At 26.1% G+C, this 18,683-nt stretch overlaps 2 protein-coding genes across 2 annotated transcripts; both read left to right on the top strand.

The window, feature by feature from the left end:
* The first annotated feature begins 14 nt into the window (after nt 1-14).
* Nucleotides 15-11,202, top strand: wmd (serine-threonine kinase receptor-associated protein wmd). The gene is made up of 7 exons (XM_016061607.5): nt 15-419; nt 1,565-1,704; nt 2,934-3,084; nt 4,140-4,239; nt 6,076-6,213; nt 6,321-6,457; nt 10,744-11,202. The coding sequence occupies exons 1-7, from the start codon at nt 305-307 to the stop codon at nt 10,962-10,964; spliced, it is 1,002 nt and encodes a 333-aa protein (XP_015917093.1). The 5' UTR covers nt 15-304; the 3' UTR covers nt 10,965-11,202.
* A 1,567-nt stretch (nt 11,203-12,769) lies between these two features.
* On the top strand, nt 12,770-16,607 carry Pex2 (peroxisomal biogenesis factor 2). The gene has a single exon (XM_071180608.2). The coding sequence runs from the start codon at nt 12,907-12,909 to the stop codon at nt 13,792-13,794; it is 888 nt and encodes a 295-aa protein (XP_071036709.2). The 5' UTR covers nt 12,770-12,906; the 3' UTR covers nt 13,795-16,607.
* The last annotated feature ends 2,076 nt before the right edge of the window (nt 16,608-18,683 follow it).

Below are 18,683 nucleotides of genomic sequence, written 5' to 3' on the forward strand. Positions count from 1 at the left end.
ACTCAAAATTTATATATTTAAAAATACAGCATTTTCAATAACATTTCAATTATTGAAAGTCATTATTTAAAACTTACTTTCAATCAGATTTAAATCATTAGTTTTAAGTTAAATCAATCTCTTTAAAATTAAGAGTAACCAGCTTTTACCTACAACCGTAACTCTCATTCTCGTGCGAAATAATTTTTGTTTACTTTCTAATACGACGAAAGCAGCCGATGCAAAATTTACCTCATACTGGATATTTAAATTTCTACTCTTAATATCACTGCAAAAAAAAATACTCTTAAATCTATTCTTTAAAATGTCTGGTTTACGTCAAACTGCACTTACGTGCAGTGGCCACACACGACCAGTAGTTGATTTAGCCTTCAGTTCTATTACTCCTTCTGGTTATTTTTTAATATCAGCTTGTAAAGGTAAGATGTTTTTTATTTCACTCACATATTTTTTTCAGTATCTGGTTGAAAATTTTTTTGGCATCGTATATGTATTTGTGTAAGCATTATTCTTAAATATGCAAAAATGAAATAAATTTCATGGCAGATTTTCTTAGCATTCCTAAAGCGTAATCAAAGTTTATACAGATCGATTATTATACAGATTCATTCAGATTTTGCAATCCTGTGCAATATGATGGATTATGTACAAATTGAAATCCACCGATTGACCGTTTGATTGTAGTTAAATGCATTGAATAAAATTTTGCAAACTTTTGATCGTTTTTCTTAGAACAACTTCATACATTTTTATTCGGTTTGATTAAACAGCATACATGTTATCCTAACGCCCAAAATTATAAAGTTTTTAAAGTGTTTAGGAAGATTTTTGTCCTAGCAATTAATTATATAAGAAATTAACAATATACCTGCTGTGAAAATAGATTTTTTTTCCATTGTAATATTTTTTCTGTGTTTTGCCATAAAAATGAAAGCTTTCCGAGGTCAAAGTTTGATTAGGACCTAGCAATTTTTAAAAAGCTTTGCTGCTCTCCAGCTAATAGATAAGTGTAATGCAATTATAGATAAAATGAAATCTCTTGGCAGCGATCATTCTCTGTTCTACAGTAAACTTGCCATTAATGGAGGTTAGTCGTTCTTAAGAATTACTGCCATTGACTTTGAAATCTTATCAAAGGTACACATTTTTTTGCAAAAAAATTTAAGTTTAGTCAATGCCATTTTCTAAGTTTGAAAATTTCATCTGTTGTCATCGTAAAAACCAAAAGGATGAATAAAATTTAGCATCAATAAAAATTATCTGTATTGATGTAATTATGTGTAAAAACAAAGTTAACCATTATGAATGATAGAATTAATTTTGAAACATTTCGCAGTTTCTTGTCTTTACTTGTTTTAAATATTAAGCACTTATATTGATTTCTAATTATTGATGAGATCATAGACCTACTGCCTTTTCCTTAGCCAATGACGTACATGCAATTCAGCAATCAAAGAAATCACTAATGATTAATTATAATAGTTAAATTAATTCTTTGGTATGAAGAGCATTTAATGTTCATTTTATGCAAACTATTTAAGTTATAGCTGAATTTATTTTATAGATGGGAAACCTATGTTAAGGCAAGGAGATACTGGAGATTGGATTGGAACATTTGTTGGTCACAAAGGTGCAGTTTGGGGTGTGGCTTTGAATAAAGATGCATCTAAAGCTGCTTCTGGGTCTGCAGATTTTGAAGCTAAGGTTGATACATCTTCCAAATTTTTTTCTTTTTTTATGATAACCCTGTAATATATATTACATTTTAAGATATTTTTAAGACTCTTTAGAAAATTTTCTTGACTCGTTTTTTCTTTTATCTCAGTCGGTATGATTTTTTAAAAATGTAATAGCTGCATATGTATTTATATAATCATTTAGGTTGCTTTTATGTTTTATTGTGTTTAGTTTTAGAATTTATTAGCATTTTTTAACTCTTGTTCAGTTTTAATTTGTATTACAAACAAATATCAGGTTTACAAATTTTGTAAACCTGAAAAGATATGCAGTCGTTTAAAGATTGTTTATGCAACAATTGTTTTGAATTGAATTAGTTCCTTTAAATTTATGTTACATATATGCAATACTCAGGGTTGGAGCTTTTGTCGGCAAAAAGGGGTTTTTGCCAGGACAGTGGCAAAAACCTGGTAAAAACCAAATTATCTAAATTGCTGATTAAATATTATTACAAAATACTTGAAACAAATTTAAATCAATCATAAGGAATAATAGTTTTGATACATTACATGAAAAAATTATTTTTAACGTATTAATAATTAATATAAGGGTAATAATTTTTAAAAGATTGAAAGTTTTTGATCTCTTTTCATTTTTGAATCCTAAAATAAATGTTTTTTTACAAATAAATAATTATTATTATTTGTATAATATTATTATTTATTATAAAAAATTATTATTTGTACAATAATTAACTGCACATGTTGATAGATATTTTATGCTTTAAATTATAGTAATATTAATTTAAAATAAGTTCATTTCACTGGAAAAAAGAGAATAATCACGAATTTTCCTATCAATAATGCTTTAAACTACTAAAATGATATATTATTACATTATCATTTAATTATGATTTAATAATAATTTTGTTAATTTTTCTGTAATTATTTATATTCATAGTATATATTTCAATTTTAGGAATAATTTTGTACAAAAAATGTGTTTTCGTCCTCTCATCTTGGAGAATATAGGTTTTTGCCAATTTGCTTGGCAAAAACCTGTTTTTGCCAGGACGGTTTTTACCGGTATTTACCATGGTTTTTTCCACCTGCGGCAAAATCTTGCCAACCCTGGCAATACTTATTAAATTGAGTTCATTGTTCGTTTGATTTTGATTCAAGATATTTAAATTTACTTCAACTTATTTGAAAATATTGTTTTAGTAAAGTTGAATTTGATAAATATTTTTATTTTAGCTTTGGGATGCTGTTAGTGGAGAAGAGCTACATACCTTCCCCCATCCTCATATTGTGAAAAGTGTTCACTTCAATTCTGATGAATCAAAATTGCTTACTTCATCAAATGACAAGAAAGCTCGCATTTTTAACTTAGTCAAGACTGAGAATAGTAATTTTATGAATTCCGTTTATACTATTTATTTTCCTTGACTTATACATGCGTAATTTTTATAATTAATTAAAATTTATAATTTTTTATTTAATATTTTTTTTTTGAAAGTAATGCATAACTTTTTATATAACTTGACTCCTTATTTTTGATTATGAGTTAGCAAATTTCTGGTATGTCAGGAGTATAAATTGACAGCTGTCGGTAAGTCTGTGATAGAATGTAATTGATATCTCATTGTTTATAATGCATCAATCATCATTACTCATTGTGTTTTAATGCATCAATATTTTATGATCAATGAATGTCTGACTGGGGTTTAAGTCAATATAAACATTCAACACATTTTCATAAAATTTTGGGGTGTGAACTGTGACCCTATACACCAGTATATACTTTTAAATTCTTAATTTTCTCAAACCTGAAACTAGCCAGATATACTTAAAATGTGTTCTAAGTGCTAAAAAAACTGTTCATTAATGAAATTTCTAATTTAAAAATAAAATAAGTAAATTTAAAGTGCACATTTTTATTAATTCTGAGAGTATTAATATTAGAAATATATTAGAATTAGTAATATTGTAAGAGAGTCTTGCTATGCATGTTTCTCAAACAGTAAATCCACTTCTATCGTATATTTGTAGCTTAAAGTTGTTTTAAGTTTTGATTATTATTTTTCTTTGTAATTGCTTCTTGGAATAAAGAATTTCATTCTTTTAAGGTATCAATTACAATTTTCACAAACCACGTATTTCTTCTAATGACAAAAAAGAAAATTCTTAGAGCAATGTATTGTGTAGGATGAAAATATAGTAATAATTAAACTACACATATTTTTTAATTGTGTTGCAATGAATTTTTTTTTTTTTTTTTAACTTTTTGTAACACAGAATAACTTGAATCAATTTTTATTTATTTCCATAAGAGTACCTGCTTTAAAACTGTTCAAAAATGTGTAGTGAAAGATTTCTGTTTGATAACCAGATCAAAACAGTATTTGTATATTTCATGAGTATTTTAATCGAGTTTACTTAAGAGTTTAATTTTTTTTTAAGGTGGTGATTGTCTTGTTGGCCATACTTCTGCTGTAAAAAAAGCCTTGTTTTTTAATGATGATAAGAGAGTTGTTAGTGCTGCTGATGACAGAACTGTCAGGTACTTTTGCTTCATTTAATTTTAACTGTAACTGTTAGATTGTTAAAAAATTTTTAATCCATTGTTTTATTGAAAGTGAGAACAATGTTTATAAATGTGTTGTATTTTAATAAATTCATTAAGTTGAACTTCAAAAAGTAAGACTTATCTTAGACAACTGAATGATTTTTTTTCCGATTCATGACTAGGAAGGAAAATGAGCTAGATCAATTTTAAATTACAAGGTTCATCTTCAAAAACTGACTTGTTGTGTTATTATTATAATAAAATATGAAAATTGTATAAACGTGTACAAATATGTAGGAATATCTGCCGAAAAAGCAGTCTGTAATATTTGAATGGTTATATGTCAGAAAGAGATTGCTTGAAGAGGCAATTAAAAATTAGTGTATTGTATCATCAGGATTTTAAAAATAGTTTGGAAATGCTTAGAATAACTCCTAAATAATGATCCAAATCTCATATGGATTAGTCATAAAATCAAACCATTTCTTTTAATATTTATATCGGGTCCTGTAACTTTGATATCTATTGGTTTTAATAAGATACCTATTGTTCTAAAGTTTTCAAATGTCCTGACCTTTCAAACTCCTGAACAGTACAAATTTCCCTGGTTTTATACTCTTCTTTTAACTCTCTTGATTGTAAATTTATATCTATATATATATATATATGTGTGTGAAAGTACAATGCTAGATTTGAGCAAGTGATGTTACAACAGCTTACTAGATGAACTATATTCGAAACAATATTAATATTATAAAGAAATATGTATTTTTAATGTGTGGATTATGGTTATGTGTTACAAGAGTATTCTTATACCTTAGGTTGCAATGAAATCATAGAATCTTTTTTAGTTTCATTACTAAGGAGAAATTCCTGTTTTTTAGAGAAATTCTTTGAAAGAAATTATAATTCAAATTATTATATACTTCACCTTTTTCTGTTACATCTGTTGAACAAAATGCATAAAAAATTTATTTTTCTTTTTATAAATAACAGGAATTATTTATACTATCTAAATAAATTTTTTACTTTACTGTTTAACACAAATTATTGCATAATATTCCAAATAGTAATTAATTATTATAGATTTTATGTAACTGCTGGGTTGCAAAAAACCCCAGTTTTTTTCTGAAAAACTCAACTCACTGGTTTTTTAGTTTTTTTCTTCTTCAAGATTTTGGATTTTTTTAAAAACTTAATTGCGAATTTCATCATTTTTTTAAAATTCTTTATAAACATGGAGTAAGCCTTGCTACTTAAGTACCATAAATTTATTAATAATTAAGCTATTAATAACCATAATTATTAATGCATATCATCAATGTCATTTACATTGATACTTTTAATGAGAGTAATAGAGTCCAATGACCTTTATAGGAATTACCTATTCTGTTTCAGAATTATGAGAAACTACTAAATGTTTAAGCACAGAAATAAATGATTTATTTTAATTCAATTGAAAGACATCAGTTTCAAAGTAAATTTTTAACATGAAAGTTGATTATTTTCGATTTCTATTAATTTGTGTTAATAGACTTAATGAAATAATTTAAAGCACAATATATTGAAGTAATGGAAGTATAAATTTTTCAATATCTATAGTTTGTGTTTTATATTATTATAAACTTAATATCTATAGCTCATTGGTTAATAATATAAAGGAATTATAAAACTACCGACTTGGGTTTTTTCGGGTTGCCTTCACTCTCCCTCTCTCTCACATTGCTTAGTAAATTAATTTGGCCTACATTTTGATAGATTTATTTATAATGACATAATTGTTTCAATTTTATTTTGTACTTACCATTGTTTTACTCCCTTTGTTTTAAGATTCTGGGATGTGACATCTCTAGAAGAAATAAAGAAGTTAGATCTAGAAACTCAACCAAGCAGTTTAGAAATATCTAACTCTGGAGAAATATTAGTAATTACTCATGGCCACTCTGTTAGCTTTTGGGATCTAAACAAGTAAGTCTGTTTGGGACCTTAATAAGTAATTTCATATGAAATAAAAAGTTACATCTTTAGCGCATGCAATTTTTTATATATGTTTTTTACATTTGTCTCATTCCTAGTTTTGAAAAACTGAAAGAGTACAGTGTGCCAACTCAAGTGAACAGTGCATCATTACATCCTGATCAATCAGTTTTTGTGTGCGGGGGTGATGATTTTAAGATGTATAAATTTGATTATGAAAATGGAGCAGAAATGGGTAAATATTATTTTGCTGTCCGATATATATAATACGAAAAATAAACAAAACAGTTAAGTTTTTTTTCTTCGTAATTTCCAATGTTATGACAAATTAATCAGGTCTAAAAGTTTTAAAAGGAAATAGCAAAAAGAGAAACTTTAATTTTGTTTTTTAAATATTAAATGAATTATTTAAAAAAAAAATTTAACATTTTTTGCAACAAATATTTGCTTTTAATTTTGTAACCTAACAAATTAATTAAAATGTTACTTTTTACTTGATTTCTTATGAAAATTATAGAATGCTTGTAGTTTTAAATACTATTAAAAAAATTGATTTATTATCTAAGTACGTAAATATTTATTTTGGTTGTTTTTTAAATTTATTCAATATTTATAATGCAGTTTTATGAAAAATATCCATATCTAAAAAAAAAATATCCATATATAATTTGAAAAAAATGAATTCTTAATACTTTGTATTATAAAAATCTCTATCTAAAATGGTGCAACGAAACTTAAAACTTTATTTTTATTTAATGCATATTTGTATAAATTTTTTGAAGTCTTTGTAAATATGCAGGCATGTGATTTATGAATTTCAGATTGGGTTTGAATGTTTTCTTTAAATAAGCATATATGAAGTTTCCTTCCATGCTTAGATTAGTTATTTATTTTTTCTGGATTGTGCTTAAAATATTAAAATTCGTGTATTGAAAATCACGACCAGGCATATTTTTGAAATACTCTAACTGACATTTCTGAAACTATATTTGATGTTTTCGTGTTATTTCAGGAAAATCCCAATTTTGTTCTTACAAAGATATAGCTCTCAGAATTTTTTTAACTTTCTTTTTTCTAATATACATTGCTATATCAATATCTCATTTTCAAAAGAAATTTTTTTTATAAACTATTCAAATTTATTTATGAATTCCAGAAATTTCTGACATTTTTTTATTATAATTACATAGATTGTTATTAAGAAAATACTTAAGACTTAACTACTCCAGGAATTACAATAGGATATTTAGTTTTTTTTTTATAAAAAAATTAATGTGTATTGTTAAGTACTACTTGCATATTTTTCCAGTTGTTATGGCCAAGTTATTTTAGATTTTTTTTCCCTATGAATTTTTAAATAAGGAAGGATAATAAACGTGATTTTTAGTTTTATTAGTTCTGTCCTTTCCAATCCCAGATGATGTACCTCTAAAGCCAAAAATCTCTAATAAGTTTAAAAACCGATATGGATCCCTTAAAATCTCAGGAACAGTAAAACCTAAACATTTGAAAATATGATTGGGGAAAGCCGGATCAGCTTTGCATCAATGACACTCTGGAAAAAGTCCCCCCTTCTGTTGAAAGTTAAGGGATTTAATGTGACCACCCAAAAAGTGTGAGAGAGACATCTTTCTCAAAATATTGCATTTATGACTCCATCAAAGTCTTTTTCAAAGGGCATTTAGTTACATCCTTTTGATTGAGAAGATTTCTGTTAAAGTTGGCTGGGATTGACATGCAGGATGTCAACAAAGGCATTCTTGACCAGGCTATTAGCAATGTTATTACAGATGATGCCAGGGTTTGTTGATTTAAATCAGCTTGATTTAAATCATGATTTAAATCAAATGATTTTTTTTAAAAAAATCATTGATTTAAATCAACTAATTTTTTTTATCTATATATATTGATTTTAAAAGTTAAAAAACAGTGTTTTAAATTTTTGATACTTTTATTATTTTCTTTTCTTAGTATTAAAATTTAATTTAAATAAATTGCTGCATTAATTAATTTTAGTTAACGAAATTACTTTCTCGGTGTGTGTTAAATTCCAACACATTTGAAATTACATTTTTAAAAATCTTTTGATTCTTGAGATTGAAAGTACAGATTAAAGTAAACATTTAATGCTGTCTTAATATAGACTTGCATAACTGTAGAAAGTAATTAATAAAGTGAATTTTTTTTCAAAAAATAATACAAATAATGTTAATTAAAATTCTACCTTTTGAATGAAAAAGCGTGAATTAAAATCTACATCATATTTTATTGGTGGAAAAAGTATATTTCTGAAGCTTGAGGTTATATTAAAAGAAATTACCCTAATATTCCAAAAGCAGAAAAAAAAGGGCTGATGAATTCAGATGTTTTTTTTTCTTCCTAATAAAGTGTCATTCTTCCCTTTCAAAATCTTTCGAAGTCTATTTGATGCAGTAGGGTTATTAACTGGTATTTTTTTCTCATAATATGTTTACAGTATCTTTGACGTTATCTGATTTTTCTCTAAAGAAATTTTGTGAAAAAAAATTCCAATGATTACATAGATTTTCTAATTTTTTTTTAGCTTAACTTATCTATTTTGATATAGAATTAAAAATAAATATTTTAATATAAAAATATATATATTAAATATTTATTTATTTTTTGATGAATGACTACATTTATAAACACAGTCTGCTACATTTATTTTGTCATTTTAAGAATCAAGGGAAAAAAAAAGAAATCACAATTTTAAATTAAAGTTATGGTTTGCTAACTGAAACTTTGTTTTAATAGTTAAAGCACAGGGGTCTGTCCAAGCCGGTACCTTTACACATTCAACTTTAGGAAAAATGATAGAATAATCACACAAAATACTTTTTCTTAAAATTTTAATTCTTGTGTCTCGTAAGAAACAATAAATCCATATTTTTACTATATTTGTGTTGATTTTTTAATATAATTTTTAATTTTCACAAAATAGGTACCTCTCAGAAAAACCCAAACAGACCGCTGAAGTATTCTTTAAATTCTCTATTTCATCTACTCTTTAAATTTTAATCATGCATTTGTTTCAAAATGGTTGCTATGCATTCAAAGCCATGTATTATAATGAAAAATTATTTTAGTAAGAGCTTCTAAAATATTGTTACAATATAGTTTTAATATTAAGTTAATTTGATTAAACATTTATAATTTTTTTAATCATAAATTAAAGTTCATACAGTGTATTTGAATAAAATCAAAAAAATCTGATTTAAATCAAAAAAATCCGATTTAAATCAAAAAAATCGCAAACCCTGGATGAGGCCAACATGAGAGGGGACACATTGAAAGTGAATAGAGTGCCTATCTGAAAGCCGAGCCACAAGATTGAGAATATTCAGGCTTGTCATATCCCCTACAGTTGTTCATTGAGAGAGATGCTGTATTGATTTATTATTTCTAAAACTAAGTTATTTTAATATAAGATTGTTTTTTTTTTTATTATATGCCAAGAGGATTAAAATAAAAGAGGAAAAAAATTATAATTCCTGATATGACAGAGGTATCATATAAATTTTTATTTATTTCCAATGGCAGAAATTGACAAACTCTTAACAAGAAGAATGTATGCAAATGAAATAGATAAGAGAAAAAAGTCAACGACTCATTAGCAGATGCCTAGCACTCCAGTATCTTTTCATCTCGGAGTCTCCTTGTACAGCCGAACATCCCATCAAGTGCATCCCATCACATCCATTACTTCAAATTTCCTACAGAGTGGGCAATTCGGACTCTTAAAAATACCAATGCAGTGGAGGTGGTGCCTAAGACAGTCATGACCCACCATAAGTCTAAATTCTGCCACAGCCTTTTCACAGGGTCTGACTGAAATGCCCCAGTCTAAAATGTTCCTCCAACTCAGGGATATACGAGAAGAAAGGGACACTTTCCAATTTTTCTCATTAAATTTTTGATATAAATAACTGTACTTATATATATATATTTTTTATAAATTTAAAAATATTATTTTTTTCTCTAAAATAAATCTTGAGTGTTACTTTAATGAATAAGAATATTTTATTGAGATTCGGGTACAATAGTTCCAAAAACTGGATTTTACATATTTCTTATAACTTGAAACCCTTAGTCATAACTGTTACTCACAATTTTCATGACTGCTTTATTTTTGAAACATGTATGACATGTGTGCAGCAGTAAACCTTGTGCAAATTGTTCAGGAATGCATCGTGGAAGAAGAAAAGGAAAAGTGTTTGTTTATGAAATTTCTCCGAGTTATGACCTTAAATTATAGTGTATGAAGATTTAATTTGTTTACTGTTGTTATTTGTTTACTGTTACTAATGAAAATTTTAAGTCACTAAATAATTATAGTTAAAAAAAAAACTTCTATTACTTAGATTTAATATTATTTCCTCTGATGCGATTTTCTAAAATGGTACATCTAGCGAGAAATATATATTCTTGCAGTTTGTTATAAATATAGTATTTGTTTAATATAATTTAAATGATTCATTCTTTTGCATAATTTTATTTTAGAATCCTTTAAAGGCCACTTTGGGCCAGTTCATTGTGTGCAATTTTCTCCTGATGGAGAACTGTATGCCAGTGGCAGTGAAGATGGCACCCTGCGCCTTTGGCAAACCATTGTTGGTAAAACTTATGGACTTTGGAAATGTGTGTTGCCTGGTGAATTAGCTGGTGGAGAGGTTGTAGATCTTGCAAGTACTGAAACAACTGCTGTAAAGGCTGAAGGATAACTGCCGTTTTCTTATGTGCATGTTTTAATACAATAGAATGAGAGGGACCATATAAGTGTTTTGCTTATGAGGGGAAACACTTTTAATCTCAACATACCAATGATGGATACTGCCAGTATTGTAATTAGTAGGAATTTGGAACAAAAATATTGCTATAATAAAATGCTCAAAAATTAATGTTTTGGCAAAATTGCTGTGTATTGAAATTGTATAATAAAAGCATAATTTATTAGTCTAATGTTTTCTTTAATGTTAATGTTTTCATGAAGTACAGGGTGTATCACATAATGTTGACAAACAATATCACTTAATCTAATTTTGTAGTTTGTGTTAAAACAACTGGTTGGTACTGTTTAAAAGAATGAGTATGAAATTGTATTATTATACAGTGAAAATCCATAACAAGTTCACAAACCAATTATATATTTACATTAGTTATTTCTCTTAAACTCCTGTAGCTGCAATCTGCTTTTCTGAACTTATGTAAACCTTTATACACAAATTAAAATATGTTGCATCTTCTGTAATAATTATTCATTTCATGGTTAAAAAAGAAAAAGAACTTGACTTGGAAAGTTGTTTTATAAAGAATTTCTTGGTTAATAACAAATTTAATTATTTAGCTGAATGTGCTATCTTTTGTGTTTCCAAATTTTACATAAACTTGAAATGCTTTCTCTGAAAAAGTTTCCTTTAAGTACTTAATAAAATTCTTCAACAGCAACCGTTTTAAACTTTTGCATAATGCGAACAATACCAAAATTAAATATCTGATTAACATATCTTTAAAAAATTTTATTTATCATTTATTTCATATCTAAGTAGTTTGATGATAAAACAAATCAAAAACCTTCTCATCAATCGGCAACTGAGGAGCAAAAATAATTTAATAGCATGTAAAATTATCTTTAAATGGAATTTTATGGTGATCATAATATCTAAATATATAATTTTTATTTTAAAAGGTTTAGTGAATAGAAGCTAACATTCATTAAGAATATTTTTCCTAAATATATCGTTTATGTGAAAAAAAGCATTTTTAATTAAAAAAAAAAAAAAAAACAACGAAAATAATAGCAAAGACTAGACTAGTACAAATGCTTATCGCGATGTTTTGAAAGATTAAATACCATTAAAGAAGCAATAGAATAGATAGGGCAAAGATGAGAAAATCATTAATTTTCTTTAAATTTTTTAGTATATTGACTTTCTAAGCTAATAAATATATTTTTAGTTTATTTACAAAATAGCTCACTTAGTATATAAATGCCTTTTTTTCTATCTTTTAATAACTTAGTTTTGTAAGAGTGGTTTTTAGTACTGGTTATTTTTTTATAAATTTTTTCCTTTTTATTAAAATAAGTGATTTATTTCTTCTCAAACATATGCAGACTTGTGGGTTCATTATAAATAACTAGTCAGAGTGATCTCTAAAGTTTCTTCAAACCAAACTTTAACTCCTTTGGTGATTTCAAATCTGAGAAGAAAAAAAATTTAAAGGGATAAAACTTTCAACTAAAGAAATTAAAAATATAAAAGTTAATTTTTAAATTTTTTTCTTCCTGAAATTGGAAATGATTTTACAAAAACAGAAAAAAATAGATTTTTAAATAAAAATTCAAATTGTTACAGCAAATGTATACTAAAAATAATTTTTACAAAGCTCTATACTTGTTAAGGGGGAAAACATTTTAATAAAAGCAGTAATTACCTGGATAAATAATTTTTGAAGGAATGAAAACCTTATGGAGCTATTTGCTGTGAATAGAGGGCGCTCTGTCATTCTGCACGGCGGCAGTGAGTAAGCTATAAGCGAATATCTAATTTACTTTCAACTCGCTGCTGTTTTCTGTTGGCAGTTGTCTGCTTGTCGACTGTTAAAAAATAAGTTTCTTTTTGTTACATGAAATAATTCTGTTGAGGTTTACAAGAACTAACAACAATGTCAAAGTTTGCCCGTCGGGTTGATCAGCTGGATGCAATTTGTCTCGATGAAGAACTATCTAATTTATTAAATACTCATTACCGTCAGGCTTTTAAATATTTACCGAATTCTTTCACAACTCGATTAGGTCCTGAATTTGATATACTCTTCAGATTTTGTTTCAAATACCTTCCACTAAGATATCTCGGAGGTACATTTGGTCAAAACCTTTTTCAACTTCAATATCGTAACACTAACAACAATAATCCAGCTACAAATAACGAACTTCGAATATTGGCATTTTTTAGTATTTGTGTTCCATGGCTTTGGGAAAGATTAGTACGAAAATCGCTACTTTCTTTGCCAAACACAGAATTTGGCATGTCAATCGTAGATGCTTCTTATAATTTTGAAAATAACTTTAACATCGTTTATAAAATGTTAACTCTTTTAAACTTCTGTATATTCCTTCAAAAATCTTATTATCCTTCTGTATTAGAGCGATTGCTGCGCTTACGTCCTCTTTATACTGTTCCTCAAGATATTCGCCGTGTCATGGACGATAATGTGCATCGAGAGATGTTATGGTATGGTTTGGCAGAGTTTCTAGGATTCATTATGCCTTTAATTAACATTCACAAAATAAAAGGTCATTTTAAACGTACGTTTTTGTCAAGATCTTCGAATCATGTATACAGAAGACTTCATATGCAGCTAAATGAATGTATGATATGTGGAGATATTCCAAATTTTCCACATACCATAGGTTGCTCCCATGTTTTTTGTTACTACTGTATTGCTAGTATTGTAATGGCAGATCCTTCATACTTATGTTTTGATTGTGATGTAAAAGCTAATGGTTTGGATAGTATTACTCCACTATCTGCTAATGAATCATTTAAATAAATTTCTAGCAAGAACTGTTGATGTTATTATCACTGAGTTTTCAGGGAGATTTTCGTATTGTGATCTGTGGCAGAGTAATTGCTAAGTTATGCCAGTTTTAACCACCCCCAAGCAAAGATCTACATGCTTTTTTTTTAAAAAAAAATTGCAAGTTTAAAATGCATTTGGCACCTTGGCGATTGTAGCTGGCATGGCAGATCACGATACGGAAATATCCCCGAATTTTCCAATTACCATAGGTTACTCCCATGTTTTTTGTTACTGTTCTATAGCTAATTATATTGCAACACTTATGTTTTAATTGTGATGTAAAAGCTAATGGTTTACATTATATTACTCCATTCTCTGCTAATTAATCCTTTGAAATAAAATTTATTTATTGCAGGAAATGTTACATGGATAGAATTTAAGAAAATTTAGTCGTTAGTTTGAAGGACTAGTTAACTAGAAAATATCACTGGTCTATTTATATGCCTTGGTTAGATTTTTTCTTAGAATAAAAAATTTAATAAAGTGAATTTAAATAAAAAATTATGAATTGTTGAAAGAACAAAATTATGAGGGATTATGATATTCTGTCACAAATGCTGACTGAAATACAAAACCAAAATCATAAAAATAAAGCAGCATATAATCTTTACATTGACTTTTGGTCCCGGGAACCTCTGATAATTATTTTGCGATAGGGTATCGGACAAAGAAACTGCTGCTAGTTTCGAGCTCTGCTGTTATTTTTAGGTAAAGTTAGTATTAAGCTTCTTAATTCAGTATGTCTAGAATTATTTAAACTAGTATATCTGCTGTATTTATTTATAGTAAGATTTGCTTTTTCTTACATCGTAAAAACACTCTTATAGTTTTTTTTTGTACTTATTGATCAGGATGACTAAATGATCTGGAAAAGTCAGGAAAAAAAAATTAGTAAAAGGTTTAATTTTCTAATTCAAAGAAATTTTAAATTCATTGCGAAAGATATAATTTTTTCGTAATAGTTTTAAATTTTCATTTCTTAATGTCAGGAAAAAATATATTTCATGTGCAATTACTTTTATCTATTCTTAATTTGTTTTTGTAACCATTCTTTTTTTTTTCCTTCGAATTTTTTCATATTTAGTAAAATAAGAATATTTTTCTATTATAAGTTGTATTTATACATGATGAAAAATAATGATTAATAGAATAACATTATATAAATACAATATCATGAACAAAATGTCACTTTACTATTAATTATCAAATTTTCTTATTTTGCTAGGTATGCTAAACCTAAATACAATTTTTTAAATGTCAATCATTGGTTTATATTTTAAACATTCTTTTTCACTTTAAGTGTTTTAAAAAAGTCAAATATTGTTTAAACATGTGTTTTTAATGTTTAATTTAAATTTCTGTGGTTTATTTTATAGTAATTAATATTTCATTAACTAGAAATTTAAAAAAATAAATATTTAAAAAAAGTAATTTTGGCATAAGTTAATTTAGGAGATCTAGATCTACAACTTTGCTAGTTGTCCTGAGTGGTTTAAAATTTCACTCTCAAAAAAAGGAAACGTAAATTTAGATTTTTGGTGACAAAATAGCTAGAATTTTCCCAGATCTGTAATTTGTCGATTTCCTGTATACTCTGGATAATCAAGCTTTTATTGTATGTATGGATATTCCAAAAATGTTTCAACAATTAGAAAAAAAATTATGCCTTTAAATAAAATTAAACCAAAAATAATACATCTCTGAATTAGTTTTTTTTTATTATTTATTTCAGAACATGTTTTCTTTTTAAAATTTTTTTTTATTGTTAGTCCTTACAGATGACACACTATTGTCCCTTTTCTATATTTTTTTCTAATTTTTATATTTTGCTTTAATAACAAGCAAAAATATATTTTGGTCTTTTCAATTTTAAAAATCATTCTAATAGTTACTAAAAAATATCTGTTAAATTATCGGAACTATATTTGTACTAAAATATAAAATTCAAAAAAGTAGTTAGAATTAAATTATTTTTCATTTACATTAAAAAAATAAGCAATAATTAATTTTGTATATTAAAAAAATTTCAATGAATAATTCTCTTAGATCTAAATGATTTCAAATTTGAAAAATTATTGTTAGGAAGATTTTATCTTCAATGCAGAAAAAGACACCAGTGTTTAAAGAGTGTTATTAAAAGTTCACTGTTCTTGTGATTTATTGTTAGAATTTTCAAAACTATTAATAAAAGAAACAGACCTACAGCTTGATTGCCTTCAGAATATAATTTAATCTTAAATCTCTTGATATTTTTCATACTGAAAAATGAGGCTAATTTTATTTCAGTTTTATAAAATATTAAATTAAAACTGTATAAATTTTTAGACATTCCACCTTATGTTTCATTTGTTTGTTGTTTCCACAAGATCAGGAAGATCTTTCCTATTGTATTTAATGCTATTCTATAAAAAATATTCTTTTTAAACTTCAAGTTATTAGATGTCACAAATTTGTTGAAAAACCTTAAAATTAGTTTGATTATTTTAATGTTATTTCTATAAATGTCTACAGAAATTTTATTTAATATATGTATAAGCAATATTGTACTCAAATTGCTTTTTAAGTTGTATGTAAGTGTAAATAAATAATAAAAACATTATAAGGAACAGTTTTTTTTACTTTTAAATACATAGACTAATATAATAAGTGCATGTCATATTGTAGTCAGTTTTTTTTTTTTTTTTGGAATCAAGGTATGTAATTGTAGTTGAATAATAAAAATGAATAGTTTTTGTGTTCATAAAAATTTTGTTAATTAATAAACTTAATTATTGAAGTTTCAATGACTTACTATTGGTGACCATTCTCTGCTATAAAATATCTAATCAATGCGACATTTTACCTGAAGTAAAGGTATTCTTTGCTATACATGCCATTTTTCTAAGGTTGGTTACCAAAATAAAATGTAATGTTTCTTAGTCCTAATTCTTCTGTTCAAATTATAAGTAGTACAGTTTCTTTAATCTTTTAATAATAAATTTCAAAACTATTTCTTATTGATTACTTCAATTTAATTTTAATTCAAATTTTGCAGAACTTTTTAGGTCCCTTTCCTCTTAAACATTGTTTGGCCACATACATAATTTTAAAATTCAAATTAGAACAAGTTGGCAAAGAAACTTAGCACTTTGTAAGAATACATAGATTATTAAAAGAGCTTTTGTTATTTAGCAAAGTTTATAAACTGTTACTTTTCACTTACAAAATTAAAATTATTTCAGAAAATTAACATATATATGCATACTATGATTTTGAAAAAAAATTCTTTAATTGTGTTGACGAGCCTTGAAAATGCACTTTGAAGTGCGCTGTGAGATCATCCCCAAGTGTGTGTGTGTTGGTGAACACCACGTGAAGAGCGCTAATAAAATGAGTGTTTTATGTATTACAGTCCACCGGAGTGTTTTTATTTCAGTGAAGTACGATTTCATACCAGGCGGGAAAAATTAAATTGGTATAATGAAAGAAAAAAAGAACAAGTAAACAAATTGAGCTAAGCTCTTTCCAAAGCTCTTCAGTCAGTTAACTTTTGCAATGAATGATAGAAACATTTAAATAATCTTTACTTAGTGAAACTTTCCCGAGCTGATATTTAAAATTTGGTTGTATTAACTGATTAATTGATTTTTAGCGTCAGCATATTGTTTGTAATTAAAAATAGATTCCATCATTTAGAATAAATTTTCTTCCACTTGGGAAATTCAATCAATCATGTTTTATTTCTAATTAAGAAATTCAACTCATTGCTCTTAAAATTTTGCTTAAAAAAGATTTGTGCTTATTTACTATTACTATAATTTAAAAGTATTATTAAAATTTTTTTTTTATATAAAAATAGATAGTGTTATTTTATTCATTACAGGATTCGCTCTCAATTTTCAAAAACAAATTCAAGAACTTGCTTTATGTTTCATGTAATTTAATTTACTTGTAACATATCACGATTTAAAAATTAGGCATAATGAATCGTATTCACAAAATTTAAAATAATCGCATTCTGCAATTCATGATCTATTTTAAAGAAAATATAGTTTGGTAAATTTTAGTTTATTATAAAGAATATTTAACTTGTAGATTATAATTATATAGCTATAGAGAATATTTTAACATGTAGTTTGTAATTGGCACACTACTAAGACCAAAAGCGAAACCAGCACAAATTTTTTAGGGACATATCTTACAATAGCTACAGAAAAAAAAAACATTACATAGCATTGATATTGATCTCTAAAATAGCTTTACAGGTACAAAATATAATTCAAATGCTAAACTGGTTATACTCATAGCTTCTAACATAGACAAGAAAAAAATCCAGTAGATTTTTCCAAATAATATAAATTTCATGTTAACAGTTGCATAATATACTAAATATTTTACATATGGGGAATTTTAGGGACTTTTACACTAATAAATATTCAATATTTTTCATTTATGTTCAACATTAAATTAACTTAAAATGTTTTTAATTATATTAACTAACTTTGCATGAAATAGACAAGTAATTTATTATTGATGGTTAAAAGATTTTTTAATTAAAAATTAAATTTTCTAAACAAAAATAAACTGAAAATTTTAGAACAAAAGAATGCTTTAAAATGATTACTATATGGTTCATTATGAATTAGTAATACTTATTTAAATATTAAAGCAACCAATAAATCGTGTAAAAAGTCTATTTCAATTTTCTTAAGAAGCTTACTAGATTCTATGGAATATTCTAAAATGTACAGAAAACAGGGGAATTTTTATTAAACCAGAAGACCAAAATCCAGTAGTCTACTGATAAATCCAGTAGATTTCGCAGTTATGTACAGCAAATGTAATCAGATGAAGATAAGTATTCTAAACAATAGCCTTGA

The sequence above is a fragment of the Parasteatoda tepidariorum genome, chromosome 8 (assembly GCF_982258835.1).
Source record: "Parasteatoda tepidariorum strain Cologne lab strain chromosome 8, Ptep-v5.0, whole genome shotgun sequence".
Classification (NCBI taxonomy): domain Eukaryota; kingdom Metazoa; phylum Arthropoda; class Arachnida; order Araneae; family Theridiidae; genus Parasteatoda; species Parasteatoda tepidariorum.